Source organism: Vombatus ursinus, unplaced genomic scaffold (assembly GCF_900497805.2).
Source record: "Vombatus ursinus unplaced genomic scaffold, bare-nosed wombat genome assembly UNPS02014818.1, whole genome shotgun sequence".
Taxonomy (NCBI): domain Eukaryota; kingdom Metazoa; phylum Chordata; class Mammalia; order Diprotodontia; family Vombatidae; genus Vombatus; species Vombatus ursinus.
In genome coordinates, this window is record NW_020954596.1 from 56791528 (window position 1) to 56811549 (window position 20022).

Consider the following 20022-nt stretch of genomic DNA (forward strand, 5'->3'; position numbering starts at 1 on the left):
CTGACTATGTGATTCCTCTATTCAACTACCTCCAGTGGCTTTCTATTGCCTCTAGGATAAAACTTAAGCTCTTCGGTTTAACATTCAAAGCTCAACACTACCTAGCCCAACCTAACTGTCTAGCATCAATGGACATTACTCTCTCTGCTTCACTTTGCAATCTAGCCAAATTGTCTTACTTGCTGTTCCTCCCTAAAACACTCCATCTCTCATCTTTGTACCTTTGCAATGGTAAGCCCTCCCATGCCTGGAATGCACTCCTTCATTACCTTCACCATATAGAGACCACCTTCTTCCTTTAGGATACAGCTCAGATAGCGTTTCTTCACGAAGCCTTTCCTGACTCCTCTCAGCTGCCAGTACCCTCCCTCTCACAGTACTTCCTATTGAACTACCAGGCACGTGTGTGTCTCTCCATTAGAATGTAAATTCCTAGTAACCAGGGATCATTTCATTCTTTGCATTTGCATCCACATTGTCTAGTATAGTGCCTGTCATATTTGTTATTGTTGTTGTTGAGTTATTTCAGTCATGCTTGACTCTTTGTGACTCCATTTGGGATTTTCTCGGCAGAGATACTAGAGTAGTTTGACATTTCCTTCTCCAGCTCTTTTTACGTATGAGAAAACTAAGGCAAATAGGGTTATGTGACTTGCCCAGGGTCATACAGTGTCTGAGGCCAGATTTGAACTCAAGAAACTAAGTCTTCTTGACTCCTGACGCAGCACTCTATCCACTGTGCCACCACCTTGCTGCTGGCACCTGGCACACAGAAGATACTTAATGAATGCTTTTCTAATCAAATAATTGATTAAATAAGAATTGATTATTTAACTGATCAAATTATTAAGTTGGTTAATTGATTATTGATTAAACTATAGACCTTCAATAAATTAAAGCTCCCCTACCTTCTTTTTTTCTGGTGCTGGAGGTAGTACTTTCTTTACACCTGAAAACACAAATGAAAGATGTGGGTCAAATTCACAATGAAGCCAATAGTCAATAAGAGAAAATGATAGTCCAACATGAATTAATTTCCAGCATACATACACCCTGGTTCCCAGGGAAGGGTTGATCACAACTCACTACCTCCTCCCTCTTTCAGGATCTGCTCTGTGTTCTCATTGATGACGGTGGGTTCTTGGTACTCTCTAACCAGTACAATCAGTGGGACCAGGTGAGCAAATAATTCATAAAAAATGAACATACTGAGAAAAGCTACTCTGTACTGATTCACTGAGAGAAATTAGAAATATATATTAAAGCTTCATAAAACATTAAACAAATGGCATCTCTGATACCTTGGGCCAGGGGTGGGGAACCTATGGCCTCGAGGCCACATGTGGCCTTCTAGGTACTTAAGTGCAGCCTGTTGACTGAATCCAAGTTTTACAGAACAAATCCTTTTATTAAGGGGATTTGTTCTGTGAAGTTTGGATTCAGTCAAAGGGCTGTACTTCCCTGAGGACCTAGAGGGCTACATGAGGCCTCCAGGCCACAGGTTCTCCACCCCTGCCTTGGGCTGTCCATAAGATATTTAATGTAACATAAATAAATATCAGAAAGTCCCTGAAGAACTGAGGTGCAATGATTCCTAGTATCTTAGGGCTGGAAGGGATCTCTGAGTTCACCTAACCCGGCCTCCAAAGCAGTTCAGAAATCTCTTCTTCTGGCAGGTAGCTATTTAGTTTTTCCTCAGATACCTACAATAACTGGAGCTCACTACCTCCTGGGGAAAACCAATCCATTGTTAAATAACTCGAATTAATTGACCAAGCATGTCATATAGTGTCAGGAAGGATTAAGAGGTCAGATGAGAAGATCAACATAATAAACCTGACCACTTTGGATATTTAATAGTATTAACATCATTTAATCCCTAAAATTGCTATAATCTGAAGATATCCTATCATTTATAGAAGACCTTATTTAGTGCATACAGCTGAGACACTAAATTAAGTTTTCCTTGTTCCTTAGCAAATAACAATATAGCAATTCTGACTTACCCATAAGCTTTAGCTCTTTTAATTAAAAATAAATCCTACCATTGCCAAAAAAAACTCCATACTTTCAAACAATGTAATGATCCACAGTGAGATTCATTGACTAAATAAAAATTTTTATTGCATTTATCACAATGTTAGGTGAACACTAGACCAGCAGCAAAAATGAACAGTGCATGATATCCAAATTCAGATACATCTATGGTCAGGTTTAGGGCTTAATAAAACATGCTTTTAACTTCAAATCTGAAAGGCATCTATTTGGTAGAAAATTAATAAAGGTTAAGGTGACAAAAAACCATTACTTGTGATGATACATCACCAGGCAGAAATTGTGTCTGATTGCATATCAAGAGAGTTGATTCTTGTGCACATGTTTATGTGTGAAGTCACACAATGGAAAGCTCCCTCTCCCCCATAAATCAATTTTTTCAATTCCTTAAAATGGACTTAGTTATGATATTTTTTCAACAATTAATAAAATATATCAACAGCAAGTTACTAGGAAGCAAGCAATTCAAACTGAGGATGACATATAGTACCTTCCTGATTATCTGTATTGATCATAAATATCCACCTCCAAACAAATCATAATCATAAGAAAGAAAAATAACACTCACTACTCTCAAAGAGATTATATTTTTCACATCCAGGTGCTAACTTTTCCGTTTGTCTACAACACTGATAGATTCCATCTGCCCAGAGTTTGGGATGGTATTTGACCATTAGGTTGTTGTTGTGCTTGATTTCTGTAATTCAAAGGAACATCTATTATTAGTGGAGACAATGCACCAAAATAATAATTCATAAATGATACTTTGAATTATATATTTGTTCCCTTGATATAATATTTATTATGAAAATTCCATGATAAATAATTGAGATTAGTGTGGCCCACATAATACAGTAAAGTTGCCTAGTTTTCTTCCTTTTATTAACAAAGAAACCTTTGTTAACATATCTAATGTTTGCTGCACTGCGTGGTGTGACAAGAAAACACAATGCTCCATGGAAGGGATGATAAGAGTTCATGCAAATTAAGCTATCTCCATTTTAAAACATTTTATGACAAACTAATTAGTTAACACCACTGATTAACTGAATTCCCATAGACTGTATGGTCCTATGTTAGGCTTTAAGGCAGTTTTCTACAGAATATCAGTTTCCACTTGTAATTGTAGAATAGGGAATAAGACTGTCAGTATCCTACAAGGGGAAGTGAAACAAGAACAAAAGAGAGACATGGACAAAGTGTTATGAGAAATGTAAGGAAGGAAAGGTCGCTTCCACTGGGGGTATCAAGGAATAGCTTCATGGAGGAAAGGTCACCTGAAGTGATCACTTTGGAAGAGAAAAGAATTTTGACAGAGATACAGAAGAAAAGGGAAATCCATTTCAGGAATAATAGGAGGATGAACAAATGTACTGAATAAGGAGATGCAAGGATCATACAATCATTAATAATATTTATCACAACTAATTCACATTTATATAGTATTTAAACATTTACAATATATTTTATATTTATTATACTATCTGGCCCCCACAATAGGCCCGTGAAATAGATGCTATTATTATACCATATTACAAAAGAGGAAATTGAGTTACAGAGAGATTAAGTGAGTAGGATCATACAAGTGACTGAGCCAGGTTATGAACCCAGATTTTCATGACACCAAGCTCCATTATGCCAAGGTATACCCCTTGGAGGGGAGTCCCATTGGGCTACAACAAAAAGCATATGAAAATGTGTGCCATGAGAGAAGTCTGGAAATGGTAGGTCAGAGTTACAATATGGAAGAGTGGCAATTCCAAGATTGGGAATTTATACACTATTAGACAGACAATGGAGTAAAGCAACGACATGATAAAAGCAGACCATTAAGAAGACTTCCTGAGCTATGGTGTGAAGGATAGAATAGGAAGGAGACAGACTAGAAGAAGACTAGGAGATTATTAAAATAGGGAGAATGAAAGGGGGAATGGGAAAGGTATAAGCCTTGATATAATGTCTACTATATGCCAGGCACTGTTCAAAGTGCTTTACACACCACAGAATTAAAAAGTCAACAAAGGAGAGCAAGGAAACATGTACATGGCATGAAACTCAGCACATTCAGCAGACAGAGGACTGATTAAGGGTGAGGAAACCAGCTCATCTGGTTTCACCTAGACAAAGTTAGATGTTCTATATCAGTCTGGTATCAATAGACAAATATACACATGGATGCTGATGTCACAAAATTAAGTAATATCAAAATTATTGCTTGTCCTAAGTAACACTCTGCTGTAATTCTCATAATCAGCAGGGTTGTGCGCTCATCGTGTCAGTAGATCTATCCTCTCATTTGCAACCATAAATGTGAATGACTGAATAGAAATATTGATGGCATTTTTGTTTTAATTGAGATGTGTCCTGCACTTTAAATTCCTCACATAGCTATATTTATTTACATTTTTTACCTTCCTTTAAGCTTTTCACCCATCGATCTCTGCTTTGTGCACTGGGGGCAAAAATGTAAAGTGTAGTCGAATCATGGACAACCTGAAATAAAAAGAAAGATTAGCCCAGTAAGAACTATTCATATACAACTATTTTTTTTCTTAAGAGGCTTATTAAAGCTTATTTTAGATCCAAAGTACTTTGATCCCTTCCTTATACAAAAACAATTACTTCTTCCTTCCTTCCTACAATGAAAATATGTATTTTAAAGCTTCCTATAACAAAAGGAAAAAATATTAAAATACAAATGAGAGAAATGCACAAATCCCAGCTGCTTCTATCACCCTGATGCCCTGAAAATGTCCTTGGATCCAACGCGTGAATTTTCAGAATTTTTCCTTTAGCATCCTCCTTCAATGTCTCACCAGGGCATGGAGGTGACTTCAGATTCTTGAAATCTATGCCAGTAGAGAGTAAATTCTGGCATGATAGGTCTTACATCAGTCTGGGAAGGTTTTGAGTAAGGACCCACTGGGATAACTCATTCTGTAAGAACCAGCCTGGGGCAGGTAGGTGGCACAGCAGGGGCAGCTAGGTGGCGCAATGGATCGAGCACTGGCCCTTAAGTCAGGAGGACCTGAGTTCAAATCCGGCCTCAGACCAAACACTTGACACTTACTAGCTGTGTGACCCTGGGCAAGTCACTTAACCCCAATTGCCTAAAAAAAAAAAAAGAAAAAAAAAAAGAACCAACCTAAAAATGTTCAGAGGATCATCACAAGGCTAGGTACGAAATGATGAATTTGTTAGTGACAGCAACTCTTGGAGACTGTCCTAAGGAATAAAAGGATTGTAACACACACTAATGAAACCATGGATCCCTGAAACAGTGAGGTATCAGGATGAGGTGCCCCTCTTTTGGCACCTCCCTTATTGCTTCATAAACACTAACTAATACATCCTAAATTATGTCCTATAGTTTCCTGTTAAAAGTGTATTTAAGGGCTTAAAAATATCCATCTCAAGAGAAGAGAAAATGGCAAGAATATGAGATGAATATTTCAACACAATCATCTGTCAATCCATTTTCATTTTTCTCAATTGAGTGCCTGGGTTGGGTTTTTTTTAAATATTAACTCTACATGGGTACATAAATTAAAAGATTCCAAATGGATTACCTTAGTAGAATAATTTTACATTGTTTATTTCAAACTTTTGCTTGTAACTACCAATAAAATGAACCCATTTTATTTTGTACCTTTCATCTGTACTCCTATACATCACAAGTATACAGCCCTACCTTACTTTATTGCTCATCCTAAGTAATTTACACACCACCGTAATTCTTGTAATCAGCACTTATTCTCTCATCATGTGAGTAGACCTATCCATAACTGAATAGACATATTGGTGGTATTTTTGTTTTGAGACATGTCTGTCTTGCCCCATAAATTCCTTCCATATCTATATATATTTATGTTTTTTACCTTCCTTTAAGCTCTTCACTCATAGGTCTCTGCTCAAATTCAATAGCTGAAAATCTAGAATTCTACCAAAGATAAAATAGGAGATGATTCCTCGCTTTACAAAAGGTTTTACAATCAGAATGCTTTTTTCTTTTAAGATTTCCTATTGTATTTAAAATATGACTCCATGTACAAAAATTCAATTTAAATAAAACTTTTATGAAACAAATATTTTGCATAAAGCAATACATGTTTGTAGTCTAGAGGCAGAAAGCAACCATTTTCAGTCGGATTATTTAGCAGCAAACTGTTCTACTTGGCTCTGCCTCTTTGCTATTTTAGTAATAAGACCAGGTGTAAAGGGTGGGAAAGTCCTCTAGTACTTTTGCTTTCAGTCTGTCATTTTACCCTAAACAGCTATGAATTACCACAGTCACTTACACTCACTGTAGTACCACTGCTGTCAATAAACAATTATTTTTATAGTTTTTCCATTAATAAACCATTTGACAAATTATTCCTTTCCCAGTTATTTGCATATGAATAGACATAACATAACAACCCCCATGAATTCCACAGAATTGTAACAATAGTTCACATTTACATCAAGCTTTGAGATTTACAAAATTCTTTCCTCATGGGGCAGGTAATGAAAATTTTTTAACCTCTATTTAAAAGAGGTTGAGATTCAGTCAGGTGGCCCCTTACCAATGATCTCACTGCTGTAAGTTTTGAAGGCAGGATACAAGGAGTGTTCTGACTCCATGTCTAACCCTCCTTCCCTATACCAATCTTTCCTCTTAGAAAGAACCAAGGTTAAGCCAGGGATGCAGGTTGATTTTAGGACAAAGGTGTGCCCCACAGTCCCCCAGTGAATTAGAGCTTGGTTGTATCTACCCAAGACCTCTTCCAATTCCACCTGAATATCGAACAAGGAAGCAAGATGTTAGAAAGGAACACTACAAATTAGCATTATCTATGCTGTATTGTATTTGTATTTATTTTGTTAAACATTACATTTTAATCTGGTTTGGGCCTCACTTTGCCTGTCCCTTGCACCTCTGATCTAAGTGATAAAAGATGAAGGCTTGAACAAAGGTAATTTTGGTAGAAATTCAGAGGAGGACACCTTTGTGAGGGTTATTGGAAAGACAGAATTGAAAGGCTGTATTAACTCATTTGAGGTGTGGAGTAAGGAGAGAGAAGACTGAAAGAGAATTGTGGCAGGAGCCTAGGTGATGGGAAGGATGGCAGCACCATCAATAGATATAGATATATCAATAGATATAACAGAAGTACTTAACAATTCTCAATTTATAAGTATCATATAAAGTTACAACATAAAATTATATAAGTAACAATTATACTAGTAAATTCATAAAATTAATTTTAATAGAAATACAAGAAGAAGACAAAAATAAAGTAGAAGACTTCAAATTTGGCAAATCAAAAGATTAACAGTAAAGAAATCACAGCTCTGACCTACTTGTTTAATATTTTGGAATTAACAGACATGTACAGATAACTGAATGGAAGAAGCAGGAAATATACATTCTTTACAAGTACACATAAAATAGTCATAAAATTTAATTACTAGTCCATAAACTACCCATTGGCAAATATTGAGATTATTTTAAAACTTTCCAAGTATGTGATGGACAACTAAATTATAAACAAATATCCTTCATGAAAATAGAAGTAAAAAATATTACATAAAATGCTAGTTAATACAACACAACACATTAAAAATTATTCCTCATTATTCCTCATGACACGGTATACAAGACTGGTTCAACAACAGCAAAAAACTATGAACAATCTAACATGCAAACAAAAAGTACTCAAAAAAACCCTCATGATTATAATTACGTAAGCAGAAAAAGCCTTTGATAAAAGGGCAAAGTCTGTCTTTGTACCCTTTCCCTATTGCCATCCTCGGTACAGAGCAGCTACTTAAAAAAAACTGTCTGTGAGGCAGTTGGGATTAAGTGACTTGCCCAGAGTCTCACAGCTAGTGAGTTAATGAGTGTTATGCGTCTGTGGCCAGACTTGAACTCAGGTCCTCCTGACTCCAGGACCAGTGCTCTATCCACTGCGCCACCAAGTTGCCCCAATAAATACTTCTTGAGTGAATGAATCACGTGTTATTTTTTTTTTAAACTAAGAATAACAGGACTACAAATATAAACATACATGATACCTATAAACTGCAATGTCTGAAATGAAGCAACATCTTTACGATTCGGAACATTAACTATGCATGGATAAGTTGGGGCAATTTAATAAAAAGGAAACAGTGCTCTCAAAATTAATTTACACATTTAATGCAGCATGACATTGTGGAGTTCTGGCCTTGGAGGAAGGAAGACCGAGATTCAAATCCTACTTCTGACACTAAACAGCTGCACAACCATAGATTAATCTAAGACTCAGTTTTCTCACTGATAAAATAAGGATAATAAGACTGCTGTTATCTACCTCACAGAGTGTAGATGCAAAATTATTTGCATCCTTTAAAATGCTATTAGATGTCAGTAATTATTATCAAAGCTCTGTAAGGCTGAATAACACTAAACATGTACTCAGCGATAGTTTATTATGATAAGCATCTTCATCAGAATGGCTTAGAGTTGCCTCAGAATCTGGAAGAAAAACTAGAAGGTTAGAGTGTTATTGGTGGGAGAGAGAAGAGGATGCACAAAGGCTCTGTCTTTGAACTGCCTAATTAACCCACAATCTGCCTAGAAAAAGATATGTAATTTCTATTTAATGGAGTGAAGTTATTTCCCATCTTTGATACTTTCTTAGGACTCTGGGTGTCAGTGATAGGTAAAAAAGTAAAAGCTTAAAATTGGAGGGGGTAACCTCCTTAACCAAAGAGGAGCCGATGTCCGAGTCCGAGAGGAATTTAAGATGTGGAGGTCCAAAAAAGAGCAAACCCACTGTCCCTCAAAAATCAGAAGGAATATTTTACATATGGACACTGGTTAGAGTACCTATTCTTTTTTGCCTTTTTTTTTTTTGGAGAGGCAATAATGGACACTAGTTAGAAATGTTAACGACCAGGCAGGGAGTTCATTTTCTTTTTTTGTTTTTGAAACCATGAGGAAAGGGATTAAGCCCCTGAGTTGTCTAGAACTTGGGTGCAGATTTCCCAGTAAAGAGAAATCTACGTCAAAGTAGCCTCCAGGTTTCAGATACTGTAAGAAAGGAGGTCTGAAAGACAGTCATGTTTCTTTGTGTAGAGCAATCAATCGATCAATTAATCAATACCCATTTATTAAGAGCCTACTGTGTGCCAGGCACTGTGCTAAACACCGGAGATACAAAAAGAGGCAAAAAACAGTCCCTGCTTTCAAGGAGCTTATAATCTAATTGGGAAGATGACATACACACACACACACACACACACACACGCCATATACAGGATAAACAGAAAATAACTAACAGAGAGAAGACACTAGAATTAAGAAGGGCTGGGGAAAGTTTCCAGTAAAAGATGGGATAGTATCCCCAGCATACCCAGTCACAGTCACTAGCTGTAGGTAGCTGTGCATTACTTAATCTAAGACTTACTTTCTCTCATACAATGGGAGAAATAATATTTGTGCGACCATTTCAATAACACATGTACCACTAATATTTGTACTAGCATTCTTGTGAGGATCAAAGAAAAAAACACACACACACACACCCCCAAAAAAATAGCTAGATAGGTAAAATTATTATGTGTCGTCACCACAACCTTGAGAACATAAACAATGCTTATCACAAGAGCTTATCACTTAGGCCCTGAAAGATCACAGAAGAGATCTATGACTACCTTTTTCATTTTCATCAAGAAACCACAGGTACTTCTTTCTCCCTGTCAGTCAGTCCGACTGGCTGTCCAGTGAGAGGACTATTTTCAGAGGCAGGTGTTGGGTTACACTGTTTTAGATCACAGGTTCTTAAGATTTTTGTAATGTCATGGACCCATATGGCAGTCTGCTGAAGCCTATGGACCCCTTCTCAGAATAATGTTTTTAAAGGCAAAAAAGAAAATACATAGGATTTCAAAGGAAGCCAATTATACTGAAGTATAATTATTTAAAAAAAAAAAAAGTTCACAGACTCCCAAGTTAAGAAACACTGGTTTAAATCAATAGAGTTAAGTAACTCCTAGAAAATTTCAGCACACAAGCGAATATTAAGAAACTCTAGGGGGAAATTTGTTGAATACAAATGTCCAGGAAAGTGGTGAACACATTTGACATCAGTAAATGAAGAAATTTTAAAGCAATGACTGATGAAACTATAATGATAAGTAGTCAGCTTGACTCAAAACCCTGCAATGCACAAAAGCAAAAATACACACACACTCACCTGAAATGGATATTTATTCTGACAAGGAATAACACCATCATCAATCTTCACTATTTCCACACATTTGATTTTTGAAATGTCAACAAATCCCTTTCTATATTTTTTCTGTTAAAAGAGAAAAAAAAGTGATGTATTAAGGCTTTTTAAAATAGCAAAAATCTGTGAAGCCAATAGTTCAAAATATAAACATTCTTTCCTCATAATTCTACAACCCTTTAATAGTTATTATATATGCTAATATGAATGCTAAAATAGTACATATTTCTCCAAAAAGATGAATCTATTTACTATAGCTTAGGTACTGAAAAAAAAATTACTTCACTTAGGCCCTAAAGTCAGAAGAATCAATCTCCTTTACTCCCCCATTTGTCTCCAGTTATACCCCTAAGAAGAAAAAGCTTAAAGACCCAAAAACAACAATTAAAACTCACATTTATGTAGCACTTTAAGATTTACAAAGAATTTGCCCCACAGTTCCATAAAGTAGAACAAGTATTATCCCCCTTATACAGATGAGAAAACTCAGGCTCGGAGAATTCAAGGGTCTATTCAACTTTTACTGTCAGTACTGGGACCAGTTCTCTTGCCTCCTGGGTTCAATCCAAAGGGGTCTTTTCACTACCTGACACTGAATAAACTTAAACAAATCAAGCAAAATCTCCCCATGGTCATGTACTGCAACTCCTACCCCACCAGCCAGCCTATTTTTCCTGTTCTACAGGTCCCTCCACTAGACATAATGTAAAAGGCACTGAGAAGAAGTGAAGTGAAGCATTAGGGCAAATGTAGGGGTGCTCGATTCCATTTTCCCCCAAATGCGACTTGCTTCAGATATATTCCTTGTAAATAATTAAGTCGCAGCATCCTAGAGGTGGCAGGGACCTCTTAGAACATCTAATGCAATCTGAGACTCAGGAAGTTTCTGTCACCTGCCCAAGGGGACCCACCTAGTTAGCACAGTCAGGACTAGACCTCAGGTCACCTGACTCCCAATACAAAGTTCCAACCACAAGGCTGAGCTATTTCTATAGTCTTTTTTTCCTCTCCTTCAGGAAAAACACACACACACACACACACACACGAAACAACAGAGCAGCCCTTCTTGGTTCTGTATGCTAATTCAGGGCAAGATAGTTTGGCCAAAGGACATTTGTGAACCATTTTAAAAAGTCATTTCGAGCAATAGTTTCAACTTCCTGCCCACCAAAATCTACTTTCAAAAAGCCAAATGAACTGATTTAAAGTTTCATTTCCTCTGTTCCTTCACTTGCTCTCTGGAGAAATGTATCTTAAAGATCAATGAAACCAAGAGGAAATTGCTTTAAAAAAAAAAAAAACTTCAGACCAACATAAGCCAATAAACTTCAAGAATAAAGTAAACTGGGATCTTCTGTCTCCTGATGTTATTTCTTCCCAGAGTCTCAAATTGGTGTGGAAATTAAATATGAGTATATGGCAATTGAAAACTGACCATGACCCTTAGCCATCTTTTTCCCTGTTAGAATAAAAAGAACAATGAACTCCTCTATAAACAAAATCACATCTATCAGGATGTTGGGCATGTAGAGGAAACTTTCAGTCAAGGCTCATTAGTTTAAAAAAAATCTGACCAATATTTTTGAAAACAGCAGCACCACCATCATAGCTAGCATTTATATCATACCTACAATGTGTCAGGGCTTGTTAAGTGCCTTAAAAATATTACCTCATTTTCTCCTCACAACAACTCTGGGAGATAAGTGCTTTTATTATCCCCATTTTATAGATGAAGAAACTAAAGCAGAATGAGATTTAGTGACTTGTCCAGGGTCACACAGCTAATAAGTGTCTGAGGCCAAATTTGAACTTAGGTCTTCCTAATTCTGTGTTCAGCATTCTATCCACTGTGCTATCTAGCTGCCTCCACGGGAAATAGGATCAAATATTTCCAATGGCAACACAAATTACACAACCTACCATTTAAATCAGCACTAAAATTCTCTAAAAAGAGACTCAACATTTATTTAATAAGCACTGATTAAGTACTTATTATGAGCTATGCACTGTGCTAAGTGCAAGGGATACAAAGAAAGGCAAAAACAATTCTTGCCCTTGAGGAAAGATGATGATGATGATGATGATGATGATAGTAAACATTCATGTTAATACAACCATGGGAAATAAGACTGTTATTATTCTCATTTTACAGGTGAGGAAACTAAGGCACACAGAGGTTAAGCGATTTATCCAGGGTCACACAGCTAGTATCTGAGGCCATATTTGAACTCAGGTCTTTCTCGCTCCAGTTCCATCACTCTATCCACTGTACCACCAAGCTGAGAAAAAACATATACACACTTTGCACAAATGAGATATATACAGATGGATATAATCTCAAGAGGGAAAGCATTAGCATTAAGGGAGACTAGTAAAAGCTTCTTGTAGAAGATGGAATTTTAGCTAACATTTGAAGAAAGTCAGGAAAGCCCATCAGGAGGCAGAGACAAAAGGGAGAACATTCTAGTCACGGGGACAGCCATTAAAAATATATGGAGTTAGGAGATGGGGTTCCTTGTGCAAAGAACAGTAAGGAGGCCAGTATTACTAGATCACAGGGTATGTGGAAAAAAGTAAATTGTAAGATTAGAAAAGTAGGTAGGGGCTGGGTTATAAAGGTCTTTAAGAGTCAAACAGAGGAAGAAACAGTTAAGGCAACCTGAGGGATACCATAACCTCCCTACACTTCACTCTCCCTACCTGAAAGAAAAAGAGACTAATTCCTTCCCTGCCTACCTAAAAGGGATGTTTTATTTCAGCACTACTTTAATGGGGATGGGGGCAGGCTGGATCAGGGAAGGTGGTATCCTAGTATTCAAAAGAGTAAATATAAGTACTGAAGGTATTTCTCCTCTCAGAGTTTCCAGAAGTACCACTTAAAAAAAAAAAAAGATGTCAATAAGTACATGTTAAGCAGATACTTTGTGAGACTGGATTAGGATGCAATGCAAAGGATAACTGAAAACTGTATAGAATTGACAATTATTATCCTTTGAAAAAGATGCTTCATTCTTCTATATTTTCACTATAGTCTCATTTCTCTGCTTTTACCAAACACTACTGACATGTTCATCCTTCTCAGCACCTCATTCCCAGTTTTCCAAGTCTGTTTGCTTCAAGTAAGTGGCTGAATGTTCACTTAGTTGGCACACAGTTTTCTCAGGAGATACTCCTGCTGTTTTCTTTCAGGCTTCCAGATGGTCTCCTGTGGAACTATCCCCTGTTCAACTCTCTAATTGCCATTACCAAGATGCCACAATTCAGAGAATAACACACAACCAGGAAGGGCCTCAGAGTATAACTCATACATGAAAAAGACTCCCCTCTACAGAATGCCAGATAGGTGGTCCTTCAGCCTTTATTTGAAGACTTCCAATGTTAGGGAGCCCACTGCCTCCCAAGGTCCACCCCTTCAGTTTGGGAAAGCTCTAATTGTTAGCTCAATAACAACTCAGAGTTATTCATACAAGGCAATTGCACACTCACCCACACAGCTGATTATAAACACAAACTTTGCTTTTATTTTTTAGTCTGAGGATTTCTTTTGTATATATGTGGATTTAAAATTTTTTTCTTTAAAAAAAGAAAATAATATTTATGAAATAAATAAAATAAAGTTATTCAAGAGTACATCAATCTACTATAATTAGCAATAAAATTTCATGATACTTGTTAAAAGACACTGCCTTTTTCTGAATACTGTAGAAAACCCACATTGTTTTCAGAGTGAGTAATAGTACATTTGCCACTTCAAAAAGCAAACTGACGGTGGTATAATCAAACAGAGTACCCTATTCATAAATAGCCTGCTTGATCTGCTCTATGTAGATACGTCCTAAAGGAAATAAAAGGACCAGTCATGGTAGGTACATAAAAGGCAGTTAAATCCAAGATTCCCACGCTTGACAAGAGCATGCATAACCTAGTAACAAGAAGGAACAAATGTGTTATTTAATGTTTAATAAGTAGTAACATCAACATACCCTGAAAAGAAATACCACTCTTGAATGGGAATTAACACTCCTGAGCCTTAAAATCACAGCAGTGATATTTATAATCATTTTTTAAAAGTTTAGTACTAATCTGAAAATGTCTATATTGCTCAAATAATGGTCATAGTTATTAATAAAGACCCCAAGGGCACATAAATAATCCCCCCCATTTTCTTTTCTATGCTTTAAACTAATGGATTATTTAAATATGAAATCATGAAATCTCAGAGTTGAAAAGGGCCTGAGGCCAATCCATTCAAACACCTGAAGAATACAAGCTTTGATATCTCCAACAAATAGTCATTTGGCCTTTCCTCGAAAACTTATAATGAGGAGACCCCCCCCTCCACCCCGACAGACCATTTCACTTTTTTAGTGCTTCTATCTGTCTGTCTGTCCATCTTACAGGAACCCTGGATGGTACTAGTTGGGGGGGCAGTAACTATGACCATCTGAACCATGCCTTCAAACCCATATTTGCTAAATTAAAGTTTTTAAGTGAAATTATATTCTAGAGAGAATATAAAGGATTGAATTTGCTTTTTTGGTTGCTGCATCATGCTGTTGATTCATACTGTCAGTCCACAAGCATGTCTAAGTGCTTACCATGTGCCAGGCTCTATGCTGAGCACTGAGAATACAAACACAAGTAGAAAGAGAGACAGTGCCAGCCCATAAGGAGCTTACATTTAAATGGGAGGAGATAAGGCATAAAGAGAAGCTAAAAAAGTAGATTGGGGAATGGGGAAATAAAGAAATAGCATGAGAGTATGACAGAGAAAGTCCAGAGTGCACCTTAAAGAAGAATGCGACATGACAAGCCTGGGTACCCTCCTTAAATGTAAGTTCTGGGAGAAGCCATCAGAGGCAGAGGCTGCAGGGGCAGAAGGGGCTTCTAATGTGTGAATTCCAGGGCTGAAATAAGCTTCAGAAGGAAGCCAGGGTACGGTATATAAAAAGTCTAGAATGCAGCCCAGAGAGGGTTGAGAGTTCATTGTTAGCTAGCCATCTCCTCTGCAATCTAATCTTCCCTCTTTTTTTTTTTAATTTTTCTGTCTCTCTATACTGTATCTCAAATTTGGTAGACATATCTCATAAATTGCAAAGTCAAACTTTTCAGATTCTAAAGGCCAAATCTTAAAGCTGGCAGCATCCATAAAGAATAAACTATAGTTCATAATTCTTTCAGTAAAGTAAGCCTAATTAGCATTAAAAACGCCGACAAAAGGGGAAGCTACGTGGCAAGTGGTTAGAGCTCCAGCCTTGGAGTCAGGAGGACCTGAGTTCAAATCTGGCTTCAGACACTTGACACTTACTAGCTGTGTCACCCTGGGCAATTCACTTAACCCCGATTGCCTCACCAAAAAGCAAAAAAATTAAATTAAAAAAAATGCAGACAAAATGTCTCCTCAGAATTTAGGTCCACTCTTGTACAAACCAGATTTTGCCAATTAAAAGAGAAAGTGCAATATGCATTCTCGTCGCCAAATCTAGTACAATTTTACCTCACTGCGTCATTTCATGATCTCATAGATTTAGAGTCAAAAGAGACTTTGGACATCATCCAGTCCAACCCTTTCTTTTTCCAAGTGAGGAAATCAAGGCCCATAGGGGTTAAATGACTTGCCCAGGTTACCCTGGTAATGCATGTCTGAGATCAAAACTGAACCCTACTCTAAAGACATCAATTTATCACTTTTAAAACACCCATAGTAATAGGACACATGCTAAGTAAATTTTACCCATGTGCAGGCTTTGACTAAAGTTAATACTTTATTTCAGTTTAATCAGAAGTGAAAACTGCTGCTTCTTGGAAGTCCCCAAAATGTATTGTCTCCTTCATTCCACTTTGGTGATGTTTACTGAATGAAACTGAAATCTGTTCTTCCTACCAACATAATGAGCATCAGCTGAAAAAAGAAAGGCGTCTCCTTTGCCCTTGGTAACCTTGCTCTGAATTGCAGATTGTGCCTCCATATCATTCTGTACATCTTTTCCCATGAAAATTCACAGCAATCTGGACATTTGCTTCTTTGTTGTACAGTACAAGAAGCAGCCCTATTCAGGATTGAGTCAAACTCTGTGCTCAGATCACTTTATTTGGAAAAGGCTACACTGATGTGTTCATGTACTAAGAGTTAATACATTTTGTTACTTGAATTTCTGTAACATGTAAAGGAACTAAAAGGGTCCTTTTCAACATGGATGCATTTATTCAGAGCAGGTCACAGGGGGAATAAAAACAGTAGGGGTCAAATAGTTATTGACTGATTTGGGAATCCACTCTACATGTCGTCCACTAAATACTTTCATAAAATATAGTAGTCAAAAAACCTAGTTATTTTCAAGTCCTTGAGAATTGCTTCCTAAATGAATCATCTCACCTTTGTAAATAAATAACTAAATAACATTTCCCAATTTCTATTTTTTTAAACATACCCATGTATGAATAGCTATTTGCTTTTCAGATCCCAAATGCAATTCAACAAGCATGTGAAAAGCACTGTGACATGTGTGTGTATGTGTGTGTATAATATACAAAATAGAAAAAAACCCACAAGTTTGCCCTCAAAGTGTTTACAATCTAGCAGGGGACACAAGATATACATAGCCAACTACAATATAAACTATAACATGGAGTGCTATGAGATATTCCAGGGTGAATGAATCAACCAATAAGTATTTATTAAGTGTTTGATATGCGCTAGGCACTGCAGAGATCATTTTGCTTGAGGAATTTTATGACCTCTCTTGCTTGCAGTTCTAATATCTTACATACATAAAGATGCTTACCACCTATCTGGGATACTGTGGAAAGACAAACAAACAACTAATTAATGAGTAAAAAAAAAGGGTGCTAGAAGAAAGAAGAAGTAGAGAAGAAAGGAAAGAAAAGATGTAAAAAAATAGCTTATATTTAAAAGCAGCAGTAAAGTTAAATTATAAGGAAGTTGCCTCTTGTGGGAAGGAAAACAACAAGGTCAAACATCTAGAAAATTACCCTGAAAGACATATCTCAGTTTCCCAAGAGGAACTTGCCATATTACTTCAAAGCAGACACCTAATCTTGTGCCAATTCTTCTTGCTCTTTGGTTTCTTCATTTGTAAATAGTTGGAAGAATGAAAACATGAGTCACATAGAGCCCAACTTTAAAGATATGTGGGGTATATGAGAATTAGTACCATGGTGTGCTAAGAACCCTGTATAACACCTCCATATCTCACAAGGTTGATGTAAGGAACAAATGAGATAGTATTTCCAAAGACCTTAGTACAGTGCCAGTCACATAGTAGGCATTTAGTAAATACTTGCTCCCTTCTGTTCCCCTTTCCATTATGACAGAGTTGATAGGAAACATACTAAGCGCCTTCATTTATAAGCCCATATTAGTTGAATTGTTGTTTAACCGAGCTAAGTTCCATGTACCAAAAAGTCCACAAATTACCTTTTATCAGGGACTCTGAGATAGACTGATAGGCAAACTTCTTTAATTAGTGTGAGATGTATAGGAAATATTATTTTACTGGGCAGAAAAATGTCCTTTTAATCTTCACAATAATTTTATAAAAAAAAAAAAAGTTAAATCATTGCCACACATCTATCTGACTACTCAACATAGAAAGAGGATAAAAGGAACTCATGCCACTGTGCTGTTACACACCAAATAGAAATGTCTTCCTCCAAAGTCCAGGGAATCTATGCCTTTAGATAATAAAGTAGTTGAAAAACAATAGAGAATTCAGGGGAATTTAAAATAATCCAGGAAATATCAGTTGAGTCAGGGTTTATATGTCATGAGTGGTGGTTCTATAAGATGTAAAAACTGATATAAAAATAATTGGGACATTGACCCAATAATTCCATTGTTCAGAATATATCTTAAAAGTGGTGGATTGTTTTTGTTTTTTTGAGGGAGGAGGGGAGTTTATCTGCTTAAATATTTTTATGGGAGGATTATTTGTAATTACAAAAATAGAGAGCAACTTAAATGACCAGCAGAGAGAAACAAATGTGGCAATAAAGTAATAGAATACAAAAATGCAATAAGATGGACAAATATGAAAAATATGAAAGAATATGGAAAGACATTTATGAAAAAATCCCAAAGAGATGTCTGGTCTAGGTGGTCATACGAAAGCTGAAAAAGGAGCCCAGTCCTCCAAGATAGACTCCAACAATGATATGTAAAAAGAGAACCAGACCAAATAATGATCAAGAAATACAAAGAAAAGTATTGAGAAGCCCCTTCCATCCAGCCCAAAAAGGAAGAAGCCATACAAAGGTTTGGTAGCCACAAGTCACAAGCCATAGAAGTGGGGGCCCACCCAGGAATCCAGTACAAGCTCAGGTGAAGAAGTAGGAAGGCAGTAGTGGTATCCCAACTGAGGACAATCCAGGGGATACACAAATAGCAGCATCCCAAACAGGCCCATACAAGCACTCCAACTGAGGATGCCCTAGTGGGTTCAGAAGCCTGACCCCAGCGGTTGCAGAAGACTCCTGAGCCCTGATGGAGATACTGAAGAACGGAAGTGCTCCTAGCACCCGCAAATCAGGAGAAGTGAAAGCCAAGGATGGAAACCCAGGAAATTGAGTAACCAGACCAAGCAGGTCATTTCAAGAGTTGGGAGGAAGAGCATGGACAGCTGGCTGGAGCACAAAATCCCAAATCAGGAACAGGAAATAGAAATATGAGTAAATATAAGAAGATACTAAAAAACTACAAAGAAATATTATGGATCAAGAGAAGCCCAAAAAGTAAACCTAGAAAAAAAGAGTAACTCCACAACAACCATAAACAAAATTTCAAGAAAAAAAATAGCTTTAAAGCAGCTAGGTGGTACAGTAGATAGAGCACTACTGGCCCTGGGGTCAAGAACACTCAAGTTTAAATTTGGCCTCTGACACTTACACTAACTGTGTGATCCTGGGCAAGTCACTTAACACCAATTGCCTCCCCAAAAAATGACTTGGTCACAAAGAAAAAATATTCTAAAAGAGATTTAAAAAAATGAAATTATAAGTGACATTAGTACGCTAAAGGTAAAAAAAAATTTAGGAAAATCAATAGTTTAGTACAAAAGGCAAAAAAAAAAACTTTACCCAAGTAAAATTGTAATGAACTAAACAGAACTCAATGACTTTTTAAGATAAGAAACACTAGAACAAAATTAAAAGAGTAAAAAAATGAAAATATAAATAATCTACAGTCAGAATAAAAACTAACTGACCTAAAAAACAGGTCAAGGACAGAGAACATAAAAATCATTAGACTCCCTAAAAACTATGACAAAAAAAAATCCTGGAGAAATAATAAATAAAAACTGTCCAAATGTATTAGAACCACAGGACAAAATGAAATAGAAAACACCCACCAGCTACCACCTGAAAGAAATCCCAAAATTAAAATTCCCAGGAAAGTTACAACCAAAATCCAGAGCTTTCAGGTCAAAAGAAAAATACTGCAAGCAGCCAGAAAGAATTTAAGTACCAAGGAACTAGAGTTCAGATTATAGGAGACTCAGCAGTAACTGCTATTAAAGATAGAAAAATTTAGATTGATATTCCAAAAGGCAAGAAACAAAGGCTTACAATCAAGAATAACTTACCCTGCAAGACTAAGATTAACATTAAAGGGGAAAAATTAGCCTTCTGAGGAAGAGATGATTTTCAAATATTCCTGATATATATATATATATTTTAAAAATCTGACTAG

General features: G+C 36.6%; 1 protein-coding gene across 8 annotated transcripts in view; it reads right to left on the reverse strand.

Annotated features, from left to right (window-relative positions):
- The window catches only part of TEC (tec protein tyrosine kinase), a 116531-nt gene that overhangs the window by 30243 nt on the left and 66266 nt on the right, over positions 1-20022 (reverse strand). For all 8 annotated transcript variants that reach the window (XM_027836514.1, XM_027836509.1, XM_027836512.1 and 5 more), the window contains 4 exons: positions 10278-10382; positions 4467-4548; positions 2624-2752; positions 909-949 (listed from right to left, as the gene is read on the reverse strand). In XM_027836514.1, coding sequence (XP_027692315.1) covers positions 909-949; positions 2624-2752; positions 4467-4548; positions 10278-10382 — 357 coding nt within the window. The remainder of the gene's footprint in view (positions 1-908; positions 950-2623; positions 2753-4466; positions 4549-10277; positions 10383-20022) is intronic.